This window comes from Clinocottus analis, unplaced genomic scaffold (assembly GCF_023055335.1).
Source record: "Clinocottus analis isolate CAN_PGR_092001 unplaced genomic scaffold, fCliAna1.0.p SCAF_12, whole genome shotgun sequence".
Classification (NCBI taxonomy): Eukaryota; Metazoa; Chordata; class Actinopteri; order Perciformes; family Cottidae; genus Clinocottus; species Clinocottus analis.
The window spans coordinates 1,471,947-1,485,688 of NW_027175843.1; the positions used below are offsets into that span (position 1 = coordinate 1,471,947).

General features: G+C 43.7%; 1 protein-coding gene across 1 annotated transcript; it reads right to left on the reverse strand.

Annotated features, from left to right (window-relative positions):
* Positions 1-4,332: 4,332 nt before the first annotated feature.
* Positions 4,333-13,460, reverse strand: LOC137783139 (lanosterol synthase-like). The gene is made up of 22 exons (XM_068572927.1): positions 13,400-13,460; positions 12,167-12,335; positions 11,882-12,020; positions 11,550-11,658; positions 11,084-11,205; positions 10,851-10,947; positions 10,552-10,687; positions 9,951-10,059; positions 9,589-9,707; positions 9,387-9,484; positions 9,182-9,209; positions 8,771-8,827; positions 8,483-8,554; positions 8,151-8,201; positions 7,826-7,975; positions 7,599-7,695; positions 7,126-7,231; positions 6,844-6,909; positions 6,675-6,755; positions 6,053-6,223; positions 5,736-5,814; positions 4,333-5,585 (listed from the first exon to the last, which is right to left on the reverse strand). The coding sequence occupies exons 1-22, from the start codon at positions 13,411-13,413 to the stop codon at positions 5,448-5,450; spliced, it is 2,208 nt and encodes a 735-aa protein (XP_068429028.1). The 5' UTR covers positions 13,414-13,460; the 3' UTR covers positions 4,333-5,447.
* Between the last annotated feature and the right edge of the window lie 282 nt (positions 13,461-13,742).

Genomic DNA, 13,742 nt, shown 5'->3' on the forward strand with positions numbered 1-13,742 from the left:
GCTTTGAGAGGTTTATTGTTGTTCACTGTGAGGGAACAGGAGGAAGGTTTCCAGGTGGCAGGCAGCTCGTTCTTCTTCTATTCATCTTCATCTAGTCCGAGTCGCTGCTGCAGGAGCTGCTCGAGGACTACAGGGACAAACATGGCCATGAATTAATCATTGAATGATATAAGCAGTATCAATCAGTAATAATCAGAATCATGAGTGTAATTGGCTTCTGATAACCAGAGGACTGCTACAGGCAGTAGAGCAGAGACTCTGTGACGTTCACTTCACAATGACCAATAAATCAACTGGATCTTACCCCGTGACACTTATTTCCTTTCTTGTGGCAATGGGCATGCATGTGGCCACGCCCATGCCAGTGACGGCCACGACCATGACCATGACCATGACCGTGACCGTGACCACGACCACGACCGCGTCCATGTCCGTGTCCGTGTCCGTGTCCATGATCATGTCCATGTCCGTGTCCGTGTCCGTGTCCGTGTCCATGATCATGTCCATGTCCGTGTCCATGATCATGTCCATGTCCGTGTCCATGATCATGTCCATGTCCGTGTCCATGATCATGTCCATGTCCGTGTCCATGATCATGTCCATGATCATGTCCATGTCCATGTCCATGGTCATGTCCGTGTCCATACCCAGGTCCATGCCCAGGTCCATGCCCAGGTCCATGCCCAGGTCCATACCCAGGACCAGGACCATGACCATAGCCAGGTCCACACCCTCCACCAGGTGGCGCTACAGGGTAGTACACAGGCGGCACACATGGCTGAGGAGGGCAGGGTTGGGGCGGGGCAGCGCCTGGTGGACATTGAGGATACTGTCCTCCTGCCGCTGGTGGTGCCCAGCCAGGAGGAAACTGGTGTCCTAGTCACAGAAAAGGGGAGGGGCTAATCATTGTTCACACTCAGTTTGTATACACTTGATGTTCAATGCCATGAAGAACGTTTCAAATCAAGGACGGGGATGGTGTTTTAGTGAAAGCATAAAAAACGACAGTTAAGACAAGAGAGGGATTTACCTCTGTTGTCATTGAACATCTCACAAGTCCAGATGCAAACCCTGAACCTGGAAGAAGACACTTCAGTACACACAAATCACTACATTAATTCATGTCAAACTTTAATGGAAATTCAGATATGAGCATGTGTAAAACCTAAAGTGCAATATTGTGTAGAAACAAAGGCAACTTTAAACTGCAGGTAGAAGTTGGACTAAACTATTTAGTTTTTGTTTGACACTACAGAGCAAACCTAGAGGAGGGACACTGGAGAAATGTGTCCGTATGTCAAAGTGTGACTGCAACATGTGTGAGCATGTGTTGTTTCAAGAGAACGTTTCTAAAGACAGCGCTTCCTATGTGAACAACCGTAAAGCCGACTAAAGTTCCTACAAGCTGGAGAAGTTAAACAAGTGTTGGTCAAACTAATGGAACCTCTGAGAATAGCTGGGATCTGGATATATATGCTGAGTAGAGTAGATAGATAGTAGCTGGTCAGATTAGGAGATTTGTGATCAGCTGTCACAAACTAGCTCAAACTGGTTTAAGTGTAAATATCAAACATCATTTACACAGATATGTCTTCATAGTTATGACAAAGACACGACCACAAAATAATGCAATACATTAAACAAAAGAAATGGATGCAAGCAAGATGATCCCGACACACACACACACACACACACACACACACAGTTTATGATATTCCTAGATAGTAATGAACGTACCGTGTGCTGGAGTTCAGATCCACAGCTGCAGCGTTCAGCTGGCTCGAGCTTTATATGAAGCCACACCTAAACTACAAACATGGCCGATGGGCTGGGCCTAAACACCACCAGCTATTCATTTGTTGTGGTGTGAAAACATTTAGAGATGTTGAACATGTGAAGCTAAGGGGAGAGGCTGTTGGACAGATTGTGAGGCATATTTGTGAAATTGAGCCGCACACATCAAACTTAACTGTAAAGATACAGAAATCACAACAGACATGCAGGGACTTAAACAAAAAGTTATGGAAATCAAAAGGTGGACCTGAATACAGGGACATGCTGCAGAATACATCTTCAGTCAGAATAAAGAACAAATGACGCGGTGTTGAGAGAATTTTTTCTGTTTTAACTCTGAACTTTATTATCTCATAGTGTTGGCACAAAGCCATGCAAACAATGAAAACAGTCAGTTTGGACTACATTTGTCAGGACAAGCTTTTGATTGAGTTGCAAAGAACTTTTTCAGTTCATTTGTAATTCTTTGCAGGTGGTAACTTGTCTCGTTTCTCTTTTGGGAGCCGGGCATCGTCACCTAGTCAGAATCACTGCTGCTGCTGCTGCTGCTGCTGCTGCTGCTGCTGCTGCAGGAGCTGCTGGAGTACTGCAGCAGACACACACACACACACACACACACACACACACACACACACGCACACACACACACACACACACACACACACACACACACACACACACACACACACAAACGAGAGAAACATGTAGTACTGCTGTACAGTTGGAAAAAATAACCCTCAAAAAAGAGGAACACTTTATTGACCAGCTTTCCTTGCCCTCGAGTAACCTGTTTAGATGACTTTGACACTACATCACAAATACATACAGACATAGTATTAAAAGAGTATTAATCAATATAAAAACATGTAGAAATACATGTTTGAACACTCAACATCAACGAAAAAAAACTAAATATCCCATATTCACACAAATGCTCGTCATGTCAGATGATACTTTACATATGACGAACAGTTGGAACTGGAGAGAAATAAAATGTGGATGAAGACACCTGAATAAGTTTTAATAAAAGATACACACATGTGCACAGCAACTAAACCTGCATATTAAAGGGTTATTAAGGAGATGGACATCAGTTATTGACCATCTAAGTTGAGCATCGTACTGTTTCGATGTCTTATTTGTAGGTATATGTAGAGGTGGGTGTGTGGGGGTTCTACATCTGTACAGTGTTATTTCATCTAGATGTGCATGTGAGTCAAGTGAAGCCCAATCTCAACATTATTCAGTTTTGTAATATTGTAATTATCCTGAACATCCTGAAATCCACTTTTTGTTGTAAATAATGTATTCTTAATCTTACCCCGTGACATTCCTTTCCTTTCTTGTGACACTTGAGATGCTTGTGACCTCCCTTGTGCCTGCGCTTGCACTTTTGTCCTTGTCCTTGTCCTTGTCCTTGTCCTTGTCCATGACCATGTCCATGCCCGTGTCCATGACCATGTTTATGGCCATGTTTATGGCGATGTTTATGGCCATGTCCACCACAGCCTAATTGATTACAGTAATTGTCCAAACATATGTGAATGACCAGTATGTAATATACATTCAATTCATTTGGAAGAAAAAGGAGCGCATTAACCAAAAGCAGTTGTTTTTTACCTCGTCCGGACATCTTCCAAAGATCCTCTGCAGGCAACTGAATGTCTCTTCAAACGATAAATAAGATATTGTTGACAAAATATTCAAAGGTAATAGCAAATGCAACTGTAAAGCCTGTTAAAGGGTTTGATATGACATGTGCAACAATTACAAATGATACCTAAAGCAAAACCATTTAATGCATAAATGCAGATATATATATATATATATATATATATATATATATATATATATATATATATATATATATATATATATATATATATATATATATATATATATATATAAACACATAAAACTCACTGTGTGCTGGATAGCAGATCTGCAGACACACCTGTTACCTGCTTCCTTCTTTTATATGAAGCTCCACCTGAACCTTAAGCCGTCCCTCTTCCATCGGGACATGTTTGAATTGTGATTGTACGGTATGTGATATAGCGTATAATCTGTACTAATAAGTATATAGAGCTATGAATGCTGGTGTGGTGAACAGAACGAGAACGTGTGTCACGTACACAAACTCACATCACGTCATGTAAGGTGTAAGTTTTTAGTTATTTTATCCTCAAAGAGAGCTTGACAAGTCCGTTTGTTGGACACATTCTCCGCGTAGTGAAGCAGCGCAATGTTATCAGGAGAGAAAACTCCTCTGAGAGTGATGACAGACGTTTAGTCTGCGCTGTCTCACACACAAGTTGCTTATTTACAGAAGACGGCTCGGGCCACATGTGAAACATTTTAGTGGATTTGACTTTAAAAGTCAGAATTGTAACGTTTAAGTCACAATTCTGAGTTCAAAGTCTGAATTTTGAGTTTGATATCAGTTTTCTCACTCGTCTTCATTCACTGAAGTCTCACAGGAGTCATGTCTCAACTCTCAGGTTAAGACTCGATGGGGTCAAATCATCAAGTCTCAAGTTCAATGTTTTTTATTCTTTTATTCGAGGAGCACATTCTGGGGAAATCACCTGATTTGTACTGCGATTAGAATCAGATGCGTCATCCAGAAGAGATGTGAGGAAGGTGGGGAGCTTTCTTATCAGCATCTGGTCACGCTGAAGACTTACTGAAGAGCAGATACTGGCTCAACCAGTTACATAGACTTGTCTTGTGCCTCTGCAGGGAACCGTCACCTCAGTGACGATCTCAAAACATTCCTCACGAACACGCCTGTAACTCTGACACAATTAAACATATCAGGTGTGCCGGAGACAGCAATAGAGGTTTAAGGGCAAAGATCTGCAGTATCTGGAACTAATTGTTCTCCACTGAATACATCAGGGTTTGATGCTGACCAATGAAGTGGACTCTCTGACTGAGTCTCACATCTGCTGGACTGTTCCCTCGACAACAGGAGGACAAACAGCAAAGCGGCAGGAGGCGATGCACGGCTCCGACAACTTCCTCCTTCTGCATGAATGCTCAGACATCATGGGACACAGAAGTTCATGTATTGGATGTTCCAAAACAAGTCAACATGTTGTTCTCTGTGAAGAACTCAGGGACATGATTCATGACATGTTTTAACAGTACATTCCCACAAAACAATGTGAAACAATACAGGTACAAGTACAATGAAAGCACATCCATTAGAGATACATACAATCAAGATAATACCCTAAAAAATAATGTATCCTCATTTCAAACGGCAGGGATATCATGCAACATGGACATGAGTGTTTGAACCCACTTGGTAAAGCAGAGCATGTGAGCTGGTGTCTTGGATAGCAGCGTGTTGTTGTGAAATGTGTTGAGGGAGGAGCTCTGATGGATGAGCCGCCCTGGAACGTCAACACGCAGAGTAATTCAAAGAATGAAGAACAGGTCTTTATCTGATGGATTCATCTCTGAACGCGCAGCTGAAGTCTTCACAAATCCAAACAATCGACGCCGGCCGACTGCATTTCAGCGTTCATCGCTGCCGTGGGACACTTTATGTGTCGCCCACAAAAAAAGACACGCGTCCCAACGATGAGCCGAACGCGGCTGTTTTCTCATGCCAGCACATCGTCCCATGAATCTCTCACACGTCTTCACAGCTCGACCTTCCCCGCCAACGGACTGCCGGGGTACAGAGTGGAGAAGCGTCCGAGCGTCCAGACGGTGAAGACGTTCCTGTAGGAGGTGTAGCTGATGGCACAGCTCTTGTTGAACACGCCTGCAATGTTCTCCTGAGGACGAGAACAACAGAACACACAACGTCAAAGCTCACGTCGTGTTGTATACCGTCACTGGCTTCATGTCTTATTAGTCATATCGGCGGCGTGAGCTAAGTTTAATTTGAGTACCGGACGTGTCATGAATGAGAGTGATGGACTCACCTGTGGCCAGTCTCCGTTGGGCAGCTGGCTGTCAATCAGCAGCTGCACTCCTCTCTCTATAGCCCGCCTGTCAGGATGCCTGGTCACACAAGAGGCTTCAATGTCACTTATTTGTCTTGATTCAGTTCAATTCAAGCCAGGTGAATAAACAAAGGCAAATACATGAGTAATATGAATACATGACACACAACTAATATCAACAGCACGGCTCTACTCAACACAAAGCCCGTGCTAATTTCTCAAACCGGATCCCATTACATGCGGTCTCATTGTGATCCAGCGTGAACGCTGAGCCTCCGGGTCGAGCCCTGCGTTACCTGACGGCCATGAGGCCTAACAAAGCCCAGCAGGTGTTGTGGATCTGAGCGCTGCTGCTCTGGACGTAGCGCCGCTGCTCGCAAGACTCAAAGTCCTCCCCCCAGCCGCCGTCCGGCATCTGCCGGTCCAGCAGGAACTGGCAGGCTCTCTGCACCTCGACGCACGCGACCCTGCAAACACAGAACAGCCGTGTGTTTCAGTGTGTAGTTCATGGACGTCCTGTGTGGCGTGGAGGGTTGAAGGTCCATTCACAGAAGCCATGAGTTATGTTCTTCCTGTGGTCTGAGAAAGTCCTAAAATATGAGTAAAGATAAACAACTCTCTCCCAAAGTCAAACACTAGATGTGTGATGTCATGACGTATAAAGCATGGAGCTGCTCTACAGATAATGAATTGGGAAAGATATTGATGACAGTGAGAGTATATAAGTAATGCTACTCCTTCTGTTTCTCAACTGGAACACGACAACATCACAAGTTCAAGACTCTGGTTATATATCTGGTCATATTATAGCTCAACAACATATTGAACTTGTTCATGTAGGTGTTGTTCCCCTTTCAGCTGCACACTGCTGCTGTGGGTCCAAAACAATGTCCATAGGTCAGTGTTGGGAACACTTACCCGTCCTCGTGCACGTGGCCCATACAAGCGAAGGCTTCAAGGCCAAACCATGTTCCATATGTGAAGCACACGCCCCAAGACCTGAGCGGGAGCACAAGAGGAGTGTTTCATATCAATCACGAGCCGTCCACTGGGGAGGACGTCAGGCTGTGAAACAGTGCGGTCTCACCCTTCCCAGGATCCGTCAGGCCTCTGCACCTTCCTGCAGTACTCCAGTCCTTCTCTCAGAGTGGACCTGGAACAGAAATGAACAAACGTATGAGCAGAAAACCTCGGACTCGTTGCTTCTGAAACTCAGAGAACTGAGACATGATTTAGGTTTCAATGCTGAGTTTGAAGTTATTGTATTGAGGTTTATGCAATGTTCATTCCTTAAGATCAGTGTTTCTGTGCCATTCAGGACTAACACACTGTGTGTGTGTAGTAAACACACTGAGTGTGTGTAGTATACCTTATCTCCTCAGCTCGGTGCTCAGGGTCTGCCTTCTGGAAGTGTTCGAGAGCCTGCATTACTGCAGAGGTACACTCCACATAGGTGTAATCTATCATGATGTCACCTGTGAGAGAGTGAGTTTGAGAGAAAGAGAGCGAGAGAGAGAGAGAGAGAGAGAGAGAGAGAGAGAGAGTGGGTTACTAATAAACATCAAACATTTCACAACACATACTGCATCCTCTTTTTAAAAAGGGAAACATGACAATGATTTTGACCTTCTGATGTTGCAACATGTTCAGAGCGTAATGGAAAAACTTTTCCAGCCCTTGAATGCTGCAAACCAAAAACCAAAGTGTCAAGTTTATATTTGGCTCTGTCTTAGTTTCCCTTTCACGTCTGCATATTTGCAGGTTGAGTAACGCAGGCGGCCCTGGCAGCGAGAGCAATAACATTCAGAAGTGAAGAGCAATGCATCCCAGTAACAAACCCACCAAACACCTCGGAGGGGTTGAGCAGCTCCAGGAGTCTTCCTCCTCGCTTAGTTTCATATGTCGCAAATCCTCTGTCAGCATTTCTCATGCTCAGCAACTACAAGAGAAGAAGGACATTCGGTGAAGGAGCTCGGATCATGAAAGACTTCACATGTGTACAAGAAGGACTGCAGTCTGATATTAAACACACGTGATGTGACCCGGCCGTGTGTTCCCTGCAGACCCACCACGTTGACGGCATCATGCAGGCGCTCTGAGGGGACGGGCCGGCCGATCGAGGGACAAAGCTCCTGCAGCAGCATCACTGACTTCAGGCCCTCTGCTGTGCAGTCGGCCACGATCCAGCCACAGTCTCTGGTACTGAAGGGGAAGCCTCCCTGACAAACACAAAGGATTAAAAAATATATATTACAAATAAAAAAAGTGCATGCACAAAAATACATTTTTTTGTTAAGGCTGTTTTTGCTTCCATGTCAAAGACATTTGAGTGTTTTATTCCCCAATAATTTGAAGAGAGTTAAAAAGTGGATTCCTGTGTGATATTAGTTGTACCTTGTTCATCTGTCTGTAGTATTTCTGGTACTCAGGAGGATTCTCAGGTATCTGTTAAAGTGAAAAAACCCGTCAGGCATCAGGAAGCAATTCATATTTCTCGGTCTCGATCGTTCGAACACTTGGATGTTTTTTGCAAAACTAAATCACTGCGCTGAAGGAAGAGTGCATCGACTCATAACAAGAATATTCTGGAAGCGCGAGACAGTAAAGTTGGCTAGCTCCGTGCTTCCAGGTGAGCTAACAGTTTAGCTACAAGCTCCTCCTCCATGAGTGGATGCAAACTGCCTTCTGGCCCGTGGATGATCTTGATTGAGTTGAGATGTTGGTACCTGAGTGATGGTGAGGAACCGATGGGCATCTCGGAGGCACTCGGCTAGTCTGGAGTTATCTTGGGCTCCAGCCTGAAAGACCCCAGCAAACAACTCATTGTAATATAAATATTATAAGTAATATCAGATCTGCTGTGTTTGTTAACATAAACATGAAGCTAACATCAAACACAGAGACCTAACAAAGAAGAAGACATTTTGTCACATTACACCTGTTCTTAGATATTATTTCTCCATATGCTTTTCTTGCTTGCATTGACAACAATAAAAACATGATGTGTGTGTTACCTCAAGGAAAGCCTGAACAGCAAAGCAAGTGTCCCAGAGCTGAGACCCGTTGGTCCCCTGTGCACAAGAAGAAAGGACGAGGGCGTCAAACACTGAACATCTGACTGCAGGACAAAATACAACGTGTGGAACCAGCAAATAGACTCAAAAAACATTGTAAAAAATAGTTTTAAGGGCTGTTTTTAGCCAGTCCATCTATTTTCCACCACTTATCTGCACCATAAAGTTAATTTCATTGCATTTGATATCTCAGCTCCTTGGTGGCTTCTAAAAAGTGAACCTTTAAGGGTGAGAAACCTTTATAATCTATATATAATCTATAGTGATGCAGCATGAAAACCACGACTACATCTGCACACGTGTGCACCGTCACACTCAACACACACAAAGGAGCAGAGAACTAATCCTCACCTGCATTTTCATGCCATCTAATCCCAACCTGGAACACAGAGAATTGACTGTTAGTTGTTCTTTGGTTCAGGCTCTTTTGCATCTGAAGGAACGCTGTTCAACGTCCACACATTATATCTGGAAACACATGGAATATAAGACCTTACTCTGATCCCTTAGGGAACAGAGGTTTTGTTAACACGTTGTTAGAAAGCGTGTGACTGACCAGAGGTAGTCTGGGATCCTGGACACATGCTCCTGAAAGACCGGAGAGGACGGCCCGTCCACATGCCAGCGAACCAGCATGTTGATAGTCTTTGAGATCTGAGGAGAAAGACCAAGACTTCATGTTCCACCCCTCTGTGTCCTTATAGCTTATGATGTATTGTCTGTATTTCATCTGTGTTCTTTGTGTGTATTTTAGGTACCGGTCCGATGCTGATGCACTTCGTGAAGCGATCGTCAGCCTGGATGTGTTCATACAGTTCTTTGACAGCCTTTCCTCTCAGCGTGGTGCTGTGGTGAGCTTCATACACATTCAACACCGCTGCAGGGCAGCAGGAACAGTCACAGGGTTAGGGGGGTGATGCACAGGGCAACTTCTCGGGAAATCCCAGTGAAAAGTACTTCTGTGTTTTGTGTCTCAAATGCGTTGTCAAGACATTTGCGCCTGAATCTCATGAGATTACATCAAGACTTTTTTGGTGAATGTTCAAACACGCTGCCTGTTTTACAGCAACGTGCTTCTGTAGGAGAGCATTCACCGTCACGGTGTGTTGTGCGTACTTACTGTAGGCGACGGTGAGCAGCGTGCTGTGAGGTGTGTACAGATCACAGGCTGCCACGTTGCTCCTCTGAGCGGGCCAGTTAATGGAGGCATAGTCCTGCACATACAGCTCCTAGGACACAGAGAGCAAGACAGCATCCAATTTCAGTGCACAAGTGTCAAAATAAAAGAGGAAGTGCATCAGGCTGCTCCCTCTGCTGTTTGAAGGTGTATCACAGAAAAGTATAAATCCACTAATGATCCCCCGAGACATAATGATAATAACTTGGATACAATTAGTTGATGATTTAATTATTGAATAATTTAATCAGCAGAAAGTTACTTTGCAACCACTTTGCTAATCGATTAAATATTAAAGTCACTTATGGAGCAAACATGTTAAACATTTGCTGGTTCCAGCTTCTAAAGAATAGCAGTTTGTCTGCATTGTATTTAATTGGAAATCAAAAATATTTGGGTTTTGGGCTTCATTCTCATATAATTCTAATAGAACATATGAGCTACATTTAGCTTGGGGAGCAAAAAGCTAAACACAGCCAGGAATGCAAAGCCGAGCAGAGCGTCTCCTCTGCCGCGCCCGGCTGGGAGGAGATGGTTTCAGCACCTGTCGGAGGCTGAGGACCAGGGAGTCTTCCTCTGCGGCCAGTCGGACCGCGTAGCAGTAGCTCATGGGGAGGTAAACCTGGCGGCAGTGACACCACAGGGTGGAGGGGTGGGCTGGCATCCAAGTGGGGAACAGCCTGGAACAGATACAAACATGAATCCAATATAAAACGATACGATAACAATATACGATATCTTAAAGTCACAATGACAGAAGACTTCTTGTTGTATTTCCACCTCCCGGGGTCCTTAAAGCAGACTGATGGACAGAAGAGGACATGATGGGATGTTACAACTCACCACATCTCTGGCAGCAGCGTGTTCATTCCCTCCCAACTGTAGACATTTAAGATGGCCAACCAGAATTTTCCCCATGAAGGAATCCCCACAGCGCCTCCTGTAAACCAGTAGAGACAGATTATCAGTACTTAGTGCTGACTGTAATTATGTACATGCTGACATAATAATTCAAAAACAATGAAAAAACAGCTGACGTTGCATTTCAGGGACTATTTCTACCTATTTGTTCCCACCTTTGCTGTGCAAGTTGTTCCTGGCTCGCACCATGTCTGGATCATCGGGCTCTAATCCCAGGATCCTCAATGAGATGTAACTCAGCGCCGTGCCGAAGACGGTCGACTTGTCTTCAACGTGTCTGAAGAAGCACGACAGACATCAACGATGGTGCCGAAAGCATTCAGACAGACACTTTTTGTAACGACTACACTGGTCTTCATGTAGCGGTTCAATAACAAACATATCTATATCTATATATACATATATATAGATGCTTGTATCATAATGTTACATTTCTCTATAAACACTGACTGGACATTTTGGAATAAGATGACAGTTTGGTTTCACCTTTGCTGAAACGATACTCAGCAAAGCGTAACCCTTTGCCTGTTCCATGACAGGAACTCATCTTCTAGCAGAAGCACATGAGTGATGTGACCTGTGTGGACCTCATGAGACGCATCACGTGTTCAGTGGACTTACAGACCCCAGCCTCCATCCGGCAGCTGCACGGAGCGCAGGTACCTCACCATCTCTTTCCTCCAGGCTTCAGCCAGGGGGATCTTAGCCACATGGCATGTGATCAGGAGACCTGAAACACAGAAATGGATGCTAACACAGCGACAGACGCACATGCTGGACAACATCAGCATTACAACAACAAACACTTTGTAAAAATGTTTGGGATATATCGTAGAGTCGGTGCACAACATAAATGTGGATGTGATATTTAAGGGTTAAATTATTTTTTTTTAAATGCTGCTGCAGATTCTAGGCGTCAAATATAAGACAATAGAGGAGGAGGATCTGGATACCTGGCAGCAGGAAGAGAGGGCCGCCGTAGTCCCCGGCCCAGTGGCCGTCCTCGGCCTGCAGCTGGCTGTAGAAGTGCATGCCTTTCAGAGCTGCTTCTACAGCCGTGTGGGCCGCTTCAGAGCCAGACACAAACATACTCTGAGGAGAGAAAGGTGACTAGACATGAACACCAGATTTATGTCATACAATTGATTACCAGTTTTAGCACGCAACATGTGCTAAAGTAATAATCATCAACCAAGCATTTATTTTTCAAACATTTAAAGCAATAAAAGGATTCAGACCGTGTCCAGGCCCAGTGAGTGGGCTTCCAGCATGGTGTGCTCTCTGTCAGGAGGCTCCTGGTCGTCCACATAGCTCCAGGTCTGCCTGCCCTCCACGTTACTCAGCCTCCAGCGGCTCAGGTCTGTGGCGGCCTCGGTCTTGTACGGCCCGCCTCGCCTCCGCAGGTGCCTACGAGAACAGCAAGTATTTTAATGTTTGATGTTTTTACTATTTAGTTCTGGATTATTGTGTACTTTGTAATATATGCAAACGATTATAAAGTCTAACCAGATACGAATACTTACTCAGCTAGTGAAGAGTTAAACCAACAATTCAGTTGATAATAGAGGTAAAGTTATTTTATGATTATTTTTGTCTGTTTGTCTGCATTATTGAAGTAGGACATCCTTAAACCAGTCAAACTTGTTATGATATTGTATATATTTGGACGTAAATTAGTACAAATATTAGTGTTGTTGTTCTCTCAGAAAAAAAATGCTTTTAATATTAGGTATTTAATTAGAGTACAACGACAGAGGTATAATCAAAATGTACTTAAAAAGTCAAAGTACTCATTTAATAGCAGAATGGCTCCTGCCAGTATTTATCATGTAATTATTATAACGGATGCATTATAGCTGCAAGTAAGCAGCTATAATGTTGGACCGGGTTGTGCTGCTTCAACTACAACAATGAATCTTATACTTTATTATATAACAAGGTTTTGTATGAAAAGATTTAATCCACAAACAGCACTATTTTTTATAACAATATTTTCCTTTGAAATAAAATAAAGTTAAATGACAATACATTTTAAGCACTCAAGTAATCATGCTACTTTTCACCATAGCATTTATTATATTTTACTACTATTTTTGCAACTTTCTACACAGCAGTGACGTAATGGTATCAAAAAACACATTTCGTTGAGTTGTCAGAAAGCTTTTCCACCTGAAAGGTGGAGTCTGCTCCCATGAACTGACTAAACAGTTGTATTTATTGAATTTAACGCTCACTAACTTTGTAGGGGTCCATTTTGATAATCATCTCCCACCTGACACATTGTCCAAACTCCATAAAATGTCAAAATCACAGAGACAATATTCAACTGCTGGGACTAAAGTTAGCACCAGTTTTAGTTCAAATAGCTTAAATAAACGTAATTAAGCGACCTCTCACCGCCATAATTGCTGGTGATAAACACTTAATCCAAGAGTTTTGGGACATTATTTATTAAATTAAACCATACTTACGTTCCCTCGGTCATATTTGTGTTGACAGACAGACTTGAATCCTCCGCTGAACCATGGAAACGAGTTTCTCTGCTTTTTTGAAAGCTACGCCCCTTCAGCTCTTTTCTTGGGAGTTGTAGTTCTTTTTCATAGAGTACGTGTTACTTTCAGCACAGTTCACACTTCATTTCCCAGCAGAACTCGCGGTGTCGTCCGAGGACTTATGTACATGAAGCGACATGAGCAGAGACTCGGCTGGCCAATCACAAACCCGTTGGGCGGGGAAATGGGCGGGTCTTCTACGAGGTCCTCCAATTAGAGCGCTCCTACGATAAAACGCTACACATGTGCTCACATGATGATC

Coding starts and splice junctions, on each gene's coding strand:
- LOC137783139 (XM_068572927.1), bottom strand. Junction 7,232..7,598: donor CAACCCCTCCGAGGTGTTTG/GTGGGTTTGTTA, acceptor ACTCTCTCACAG/GTGACATCATGATAGATTAC. Junction 6,756..6,843: donor CCTGACGGATCCTGGGAAGG/GTGAGACCGCAC, acceptor GCTCCCGCTCAG/GTCTTGGGGCGTGTGCTTCA.